Here is a 9,138-nt window from a genome sequence, read left to right as displayed (position 1 = left end):
TTTGGGGCTGCCTCCAATACAGACTCGATATTCACAGAAAATACCCAGAGGGAAGAAACAAAACAGAATGCTACACAAGCACTCGCATTTTTGTGGGGAGATAAATTGACAATTTATTGTGTGTGACTCCTGATCAATTATTAATCGTTAGTGTCAACAGCACGGTTATAATTACCTTGGGTTATTTTAGGGAATTTTTTTTTCATTTATCTGATCTGGTGATTAGTTAATGCTCTTGAGTAATAAATTCAAAGAAGAGCTCGTAAGAGTCAAGACTCACCCCTCCCCCTCCCCGCCTTTTTGGTGACCTTTAAGGAAAAATACATTCACCCAATGGTTCTCAGAAATTCCCTCCTTGCCTCCATTCTAACAGTGGGCTTTTTTTTTTCCCCCGTGCTATAAATAATGATTCCAGAGGAAAAGGGGAAAATGACAAACAAATAGAGCACAGCTGGAATTAATAAGGCTGATCAAAGTTAGTGGGACTGAGACTGCTGGCAGCAGCCACAGGTCTGAGGCCCATAAAGGTGCCAGGAGTTCTAGCCTCTTCCCTCTAAGATCAAGAAAAAGGGCAAATCGAACGGTTTAACCCTTGACACCTTCTTACTGGGGAAAGTTGGGCTTCGGGGAGAAGTTTCGTTTTTAGTCCTTACTAATAGCGGCGTTGTGGTCCGGCTCGGCCTGAGGCCGGGAAGGGCGCTGCGTGTTCGTGCGGGTGCGGGTCCCGCGTGCACCAGGCTCTGCACCCAGCAAGGTGGGGCAGGACGCGGGTCCTTCTGGACCCTGAAAGGTTAGGAGGTGAGTGACCAGATTAGGTGGGGTCAAGGCAGCGTCCCGGGGAGTCGGGGGCTGCCGGCCGGGTGCTCAGTAAGCTTGGAGGGGGCGAGGAGGTCTCAGCTCCAAGACAGGCTCCTCAGTGCGCGCAAGGGGGACGGTGCACTGTCGCCGCTGTCGCCCTCCCAGTGCTGGAGACCCTGGGCCGAAGGTGCGAGAGCTAGTGGCGCTGGCCCAGCGGCCTGCCTGGTGCCCTGCCCGCCTTCTTCCCGGGGTTCCGGGCCACTTTCCACCCGGCCCACGTCCTTCCCCGCAGGCGCGTGCTCCCTGGGGAGTCTTGAGGGGCAGAAGCTGGCTCAAGCCCTTAAACGCCCACCCAGGGTTGGTTCCAGGCCTATGTGTTTTGCCTGAGCAACTGCAATCATTTCTTCAGGGAACTGGGTTGCTCCCGGCTCTCCAGCCCCGGGACTGTCCGATTTGGGAAGGGCTCCTTCACCTCTAGGCCCATTTCTGTCCTGCAGTCTCCCCAAGTGCGGCGCTGCCGCTGGGTGTCTGCTTAGTTGGTCACACCGAGACCCTAAAAGGCAACGACCAAGGCCAGTCGGGAGAACCGAACAGTCGCAGGTCAGGAAAGCTTGGAGACGGGGTGAGCCGCCTCCTGGCCTCCGCCCCGGCGTGACCGCCCGCCTTCTGCAGCCCCAAGGTGGTGGCTGGGAGCCCTGGGCCGAGGCACACCTGGAAAAGGAGGCAGGGACGGCCAGGGAGGCCGCAGACCGAGACCCTGAAGTCAGCCCAATGGGCAGGACGCCCCCAACGCCACGACTGCCCCGGCGGCCCCAGACCCGGCCGCCTGTTCATGAGTTTTCGACGCCGCTTTTGCGACCCGGTGCCCTGGAGGGGAAACCCAGTCCGGCCCTTCGAAGCCTCCTTAGAGGGGAATGCAGCCAGGCTTCTGGGGATGGGTAGCCACCAACCGGCCCGCAAGAACCCGCGAGGACCCCGCAGCTCCCACTGGAGGTCCCGCTCCTGGCACCCCCAGTTCTGGTCCCGGGCTTCAGTCCCCTTTCTGATCCTACCCTATACCCCGCTCCTGAAGCCGCAGCAGAACCCATCGGGTTCCTCCCGCCCTGATCCCGGCCTCCCCCGACCTCTTGCCTCCCAGTCCCCCTGCTCCCTTGGTGGTCGGGACTCCTCCGTGGCTGGGCCCGGGTGCTCGCCTCGCTCCCTCGCCCTCAGCCTCAGGCCCGCAGCTCGGGACTCTGGGGACCGCGCGCGCAGGGTGAACAAAGCAGCGCCGCAGACCGCCGGGAAACCGAAAGCGCCTGGTCCGGGTTCAGGACGATCGCGGGGTCCGGCGGCGACGGCGGCGGGGGTTCAGGGCCCCCGGGACCAGGGGAGGTGCCGAGCGCCCAGGTTCCCGCCACAGCCAGCCTTCCCCTCCTCCCCAGTCCCCCCGGTCTCTTATGTTTCGGGTCCTGCCTGCACACCGTATTTCTGCTGCGCGCTGCAGCAGAGCTCGACAGCCCCAGGCCGGCCTACCCAGCGCTTTTCCACCGCTCTGGCTGCAGCGTTCGGTCGGCGCGAGCCGAGTAGCCCCGATCTGTGGCCCCAGCGCCCAGGCGGGCAGGGGACACCGACGGGACCCCAGGCCGTACCCCCGGCACCGCCGCCGCCCCCAGGACCCGCACTGAGAACGACGTACGCGGCCGCCTTGCAGGCGACACCTCTGGGGACGCCCCTTGGGCACACGGAGGGAGGGTCAGAGGGCTCCGAGTGGGTTGCCGCGGTGTCTGCACCGCTCCCCGCGGGCCACTGCTCTGGGAAGTTTGTTCTCTTCTTCAGGGAGTTTATGCGACAAGCCGGATTTTACAGGCCCAACAAAGCGCGTTGAGCCCCCTCGAAGCGCTCGGCGCCACCAGAACCCGCTGGAGGGCTGCCTGGAGGTGGTGATGGATCCAAGGGGACACAGCGGAGTCAGCGGCCGGTATGGAGAAGACGGAGAGCACGTCTGGTCGCCTGATCCCATCCCACAGTAGGCCTACCCGGCAGCCTGGGGAGTCAGAAGAGGGTTTCCAGCCACAGCCATTACCCCGCTCCTTCCTCTCCCGGGCCTCGGCGTCCAGGTCCATTGGCTTCACCCTCCGCGACCTCTGGCGGCCTTGACTGGGGCTCTGGGAGCCGGTAGTTCAGGTGGAGGGTCTCTGGAGCCACACATTTGGCCTCCCGCAGGTGGGGAGCCGGTCCCGGAGGCACAGGAGGAGGGAGGCCCGAGCGTGCGGCTGGGGGTGGTGAGGGGTCAGATGGGGAGGGGTGTGTGCTTTGTAACCTTTGGGGTCCAGGGCCCTGTGATGAGCCCCATCCTTTCTGCCATTGGACTCTCGGGGTCACTGCACAGCCCTGGTGGAGAGACGGTGGAGGCTTCCCTGGGAACAGCCCACTGAGCCCCGGAGGCCAGGGGACCAAAGAGGCGGCCGGGAGGACAACTCGGCCCAAGCGGGGAACAGGGGAGCGGATCAGGCTCCTTGGTACCCAGGATGACGTTAGTTTATTTGAATAGGAGGCCATGGCCCGTCCAGGTTTATTCTCCCTGGCTCTCAAGCAATGGAAAAACAATTTGTTTTATAATGCTAATGTAATACTCAACTCCTCAAATAAAAGTGCCCTTCATGATAATGGGCCCAGATATAAACAGAAGTAGCTGAGAGGGCCCAATCTGCTTCTTCCAGGCAGGCCTGTGACCGGGAGGGGGCTGAGCCCAAGCGCAGAGGAGAGGGACAGTTTGTTTAAAATTTCTGTGGAGCTGGACTGTTTTATAAAGGAAGGGGCTGAGTTAAGGCATGCTTTGAAAGAAGACAAATAGACTTTGCAGGAGCTAGACCCTCAAATGAGTTATATTTTAAACAATTTACTGACTTTACGATCTTTAAGCGGAAGCAAATAATACATTCAGGTGCACTGGTGATGCACCCCAACTTTCCAGTGCAAACAAGGCCAGGAGGAGTGGGAGGACGCCTAGCAGCAGGCAGGACAGGTGGGCTGTGGTCTGCAGGGGGTGGGCAGGAGGACATCCCCAGGCCAGGGGTTCCTTAACCTGGCTGTTACTTTGAGGTCCGGAAAAGCCCCTGGTGAAAAACTTCTCTGGTAGGTGAAGATCAGCGATGGCCCTAAATCATCTCGGTGTTCCGAAGCCTAGGAAAGCTGTTAGTCTGGCACCGGGGCCACTTCCTACAAGAACTGGCAGCCTCAGGAGGAATGTTTGGGGGCAGGTACTGGCTACTATGGGTAGACATGAGATGCAGTAGGATGGGTGAACACCCAGGCATGGTCCACAGCCCTGTCTTTAGACAGTTGCCCTACAGGACAGGCAGGAGATGGGGCTGGGGAAGTGGGTGCTCACCATCGACTCCTGTGGTCTTGGTGGAGAGGACAGCACTCGAGACCTGCTAGTGGGGCTCATCTGAGTGGCCCAAATGACTGCCCCTGAAAGCCCATCTCTTCCATGTGCCACTGGGCCCCACGTAGCAGGCTCTGCAGAGGGCTTCTTGTTAGTTAGATGAAGCCAAGGAAGGCCAGAGGGTACAGAAATGTGTCCAGGGTCTGCTTGTCTCCTCCCTCTGTCCTCGCCAGTCCTGTCACTTCTCTGAACCTCTGAACACTGAGCTCTTTCCTTTCTCAGCTGACCTGAACAGACTGATCCGTCTGCCTGGAAGATTCTTCTAACTCAGCTGGAGAACGGCTGCTCAATAATGCAGGTATTTTTCTGTATTTACTTGTCACTTGCTACCCACGTGGATGTTAAAGTGACCAGGAGCCACACCTGAGGCCTCTCGTGAATGAACGGAGCTACTTCCTATGTCAGGTTTTGGGGTTCCACAGGCATGAGCAGGCCGTGGGTCAGGCTGGTTCCGGCATGGCTGTGGTTGGCCCACTTCCACAGACCACCACCGCATGCTGTCCACCTATCCACTAGGGATGGCTGCAGTGGGGACCAGGACAAGAGGACAAATGAGGCCCTGTGTGTCTGAACACTGACCACTTGTAAATCAGCTGCTAGATACAATGTGCTCGTATACAATATGCTTATCCTCCTGCCTTGGAAAATACGTTTTCAAATGAGAGAAATCACAAAATACGTGCAAAGCATGATTTGCAGGGAAGTCATCAACATATCAAAAGAGGATCAGATTTAATGATTCTTACGCACGTCTGGCATTCTATTTTGAGGGGGTAGCAATGTTAGGATTTGCAAAAAAATAAAGACAGAATAATTCATAAATTATATATTTATCCTATGAAATATTTTGCCTTTAAAAAAATAGAATCACTCCATATCCTGTAGCAATCAAGATTTTCACATAATTTGTGTTTTGACAACAGTGGTTCAAAAATTAAAAAGTGATCCTTCTCAAAGCATACATTTAAATATATCTTCATCAAAAATTGACAGCAAATCAAATGTAAGAAATAAAAATAACTAAATTGTTCGTGATTTTCCAAAAACATTTTTCTTCTAGCATATTCAAAGCTTTCTATTAAAATTTAAAGACACAATGCACACTATAACTTATCCATAAAAAGTTTTCAATAAAAAGTTTAATTATGAAGCTGAATTGTTTTAATTCTAAAAATTTAATCCCTGAGATGAAAGAGGACTCAGAAATCGCAGCAGAAGGGGACAGGGTGGTGGGAAGGGCATACATTTGGGAGATCCCAGGTGTGAACTCAGGGCTGGAGTGCTTCACCAGGGCCCAGTGGAGGGCAAGGCTGCAAGCATCCCTGCTGAACCTCATCCTCCCACCTGCACACATCACCCACCCGAGGGCTGTTGGGAAGAGTAAACGCCAAGGTGTGACACAGGGGCTTGGGGGAAGACTGGGATGTCGGTTTCAACTGCACTAGATGTTAGGAACCCATGGCGTGGACTGATAGGGTAAGAAGGTCAGTTCAGACGGGAGGAGGCCAAGGAGCATGGCAAGACCTCAGAGCTGCCCCACAGGGAAAAGGGCCACGTGGAGCAGGGCACAGAGTGGAATTTTTTTCTTCCTTGAGGTTAATAGTTCCAATTTCTACTTCCTTTTAACCTGGGTGCAGCACGGCTAGACTCAGAGGTAGCTTTTGCTACAGTCTGGGCTTCTGAGTTCTGAGTTTAAATCTCAGACAATTACCAAGCTCCACTAGTTGCTGGTGAGCATCTTATCAGCAGTTCACCAGGATCATGGGGCCTGGCATTCAGCTCAATTCTCAGTTTCCTTCTAACTTCACACCCAGGATGCCAGATTCTGCTTACATCATATAGAAAATAAAACATATTAGCATGTGTTTATACATGTTGTATGTTTGATTTTTTAAAAAATATTTGTTAGACAACTTACGGGTTTAGAGAAAAATGCGTAGCAAATGTCATGTTCCCAGATAACCTGACCCTCATGTTTTCCCATTATTCACATCTTGCATTAGTATGGTGCACTTGTTACAATTGATAAACTAATATTGACACATTATGATTAACTATATCCATGGTTTATATTAGGGTTCACTCTTTGTGTTGTACTTACTTTCTATGGGTTTTCATTTTGTATAGCACAAAAACAGATCCCTTCCTAATTTCAGAAGTACACCTTAGAAATCTGAGACAAATAAAAAGTACAATAGAAGTACAATGCAATAAAAACAGAAATGATATATAAATATTCAAAATGAACATATAAGTATATGTAAAGTACGGAGTTGCTAAATACAAGACAACCAGTTACATTTAAGTTTTGTTGGTTATCTGAAATTCAAATTTGACTAGGCATTCTTAATTTTCATTTACCAAAATCTAGAAAACTTAATATTGATGAAACATATTGAAAAATATTTGCCAAGTGAGACTTTTCTTTATGCATAGCTTGGAGCTCTGGAGTGCAGTAGGGGGAAGCTGGGTCAGAATTCACATAACTAAACTCACACATCTGAACATCTTTCATGGATGGAGATGAAGGGTTACACAGCCTTTGTTCATCCAGAATCACCCTATGGTAACATACAAAGTAGACAAACCTTGTCTTTCAGCACAGGAATCCCAATATTCATTTCAACATTTCTCTTTGCTTGGTGGACTTCCCAAGCCTTCCCATTCTTTCCTTTCTCTAAGAAAGCCTGTTCTTGAATCATGTACTCTTCTAATGAATAAGTAAATGTTACCATTTAAACATGATCATTTTAGCTCAGCATGGATTTACTGACAGTCAGCATGTGTGCCACTCACCGTTCACATTCAGTGCCTTCATGTCTCAAGCCAGGGTCCTTAAGCCTGGTTGGACATTCGGGCCACCGGGAAGCAGATTGGAGCTCAGTGGGCTTGGAGTGGACCCAGGAATTGGTACTTTTTTTTTTTTTTCTAAAACTTGATGAACCAAGGCTGAGAAAATAAGAAATAAAATCCTCAAGATGAAAATTTAGGCAGCATTCAGGCAGCCAGGCAAGATGAGGTGGAACTTGGTCCTTCTCAGCATCCTTGGAATGGTCTCTTCCCATGGCAGGAGGCATATCTAGAATACAATGCCTCACTCACTCTTGAAATGGACTCCAGACTTTTCCATATAACCCTGAGGTCTCCTTGACTTACGAGGATGCAAGATTCATAGTCCAGGGAGAATTGCTAGGTTTGCACTGACCTGAAATAAACACAGCATATATTTGTGGACTCACTCCAAGCAGCCTCTCCAACTGAGAGGTTGTTTTTAAGTGTTCACAGATAGAAAAGGGGAGAAACAATTTGATGCAATCAAAGGAACAACTCTGGGCATGAGGGTTTTCAATGAGATTTGGCACTTGGAGCCACCTGTGCAAGCTACATTCAAATGTATACATGTTGGATACATTGCCTGTGGCTGACGGATTAGAGTTCCCTTAAAATTCTCACTTTCAGCTCAAGTGTAGCTGGAATCATGAGATAGTAACTTGAGCTTCCAATAATTTCTTGTTGGATTTCATTGTGTTTCTGTGCAATCCAACTTATGAATCTAAATGCACTAGAAATGAGACCATCAAAACCCACTTCAAACCTACAGGGAAGACAGCTTTCTTAAGGGTCCTCATTGGCTCCAGGGCAATGCAGCCACTGCTATCTTGAGTTGTGTATTTAGAACAACTCCTGGATGCCTTTTGCCTGTCATGTGGCCCAGAGCAGCACCTCATCCGGCACCCTATCCGCTCACTTCTTCTTCACTGTGGCTACCCTGTATGTCTGCGGAAGACACCGGATTTGTTCAAAAAGGATGCAATGTTCAAGTAGTACTTTATGCTCCAGGTCGAGAGAATTTACAGGAAGAAGAAGAAACAACAGATGTCATAAGCCACAATCTCATGAGACTGAGCATTTTCTTTTCAGCAGTTTTGATAGGAAAACACATGGCAATTTAAAAAGCAATGCTCATCTGCCCACTGGCCTCATTTTACCCTCTTCTCCTGCCTTTCCCATTCCCTGCTACTGCTCACCCTCTGCCCTTTACGAATCCTCAACACCAGCCTCCTGCTTCAAAGCCTCCCTTTACCATGCTGCTTCACACCCACCACCAGAATGTCCTCCCAGAGCACAGAACAGCTGCACCCTTGCCAAATCACAGGGCTTTTGGGTGAACTGCTACCCTGAAGACTCCAACCCAAGGCTGCTGGACCCCCTGGAAAACCCCAGTTTTGCTAGTTTCCTTCTGCTCCACTCTCCTCCTTCATCCCTGCTGGGTTTCCAGTGGGTGCATTGCTATCATCTGAAAACACCTCTTCCTTCTGGGGCTTTGCATAGACTACTGGCTGCATGGGCCCCTTGTAGAAAACCATCTGCTGGAGGCTTGTGTAGACAGTCAGGTGCAGGAGGCTTGAGCAGACAGGTGCAGGAGGCTTGTATAGACAGTCAGGTGCAGGAGGCTTGTGTAGACAGCTGCAGGAGGCTTGTGTACACAGGTGTAAGAGCCTTGTGTAGACAGTCAGGTGCAGGAGGCTTGTGTAGACAGTCAGGTGTAAGAGGCTGTGCAGACAGTCACAGCAGGTGTTGTGTTGGCTGCAGGGCCCTGATGCAGACAGCCACCTGCCTCAGAGTTCCTGGGCCTCCTGACTGGAGGAAAGATCTTTGTGTTTGGGCCAAGGAAGCAGCTCATGTGTAGAACAGGGATTCTTGGGGTCTTTCGTGCAATCTCAGAACCTCAAAGTCAGGCTCTCAGTGAGCATCCTTTGCTCTCTGTCCTGCACAGGAGACTCGCGTGGCCCTCTTCACATTCTCAGACCCTCTTCCTGTGAATGCTTTTTAGCTCAATCTAAGATGCAGATAATTATAATTTATTTTAAACATGTGCCCTTATTAAGGTACATGTTTAAATGATCCTG

General features: G+C 51.3%; 1 protein-coding gene across 1 annotated transcript; it reads left to right on the top strand.

Moving 5' to 3' along the window:
• Positions 1-16: 16 nt before the first annotated feature.
• LOC129059320 (proline-rich protein 2-like) lies at positions 17-8,926 on the top strand. Its single transcript, XM_054555378.2, has 2 exons — positions 17-2,472; positions 2,617-8,926. The coding sequence occupies exons 1-2, from the start codon at positions 1,631-1,633 to the stop codon at positions 2,663-2,665; spliced, it is 891 nt and encodes a 296-aa protein (XP_054411353.1). The 5' UTR covers positions 17-1,630; the 3' UTR covers positions 2,666-8,926.
• The last annotated feature ends 212 nt before the right edge of the window (positions 8,927-9,138 follow it).

This window comes from Pongo abelii, chromosome 4, assembly GCF_028885655.2.
Source record: "Pongo abelii isolate AG06213 chromosome 4, NHGRI_mPonAbe1-v2.0_pri, whole genome shotgun sequence".
NCBI lineage: Eukaryota > Metazoa > Chordata > Mammalia > Primates > Hominidae > Pongo > Pongo abelii.
Note: the sequence above shows the minus strand (reverse complement) of the source record. Positions and strands in the feature narration are given on the sequence as shown.

Excerpts from the sequence above, each read along its gene's own strand:
- LOC129059320 (XM_054555378.2), top strand. The coding sequence starts at position 1,631 with ATGAGTTTTCGACGCCGCTTTTGCGACCCGGTGCCCTGGAGGGGAAAC. Across the intron at positions 2,473-2,616 it reads GGACCCGCACTGAGAACGAC|GGAGTTTATGCGACAAGCCG; the intron begins GTACGCGGCCGC and ends TCTCTTCTTCAG.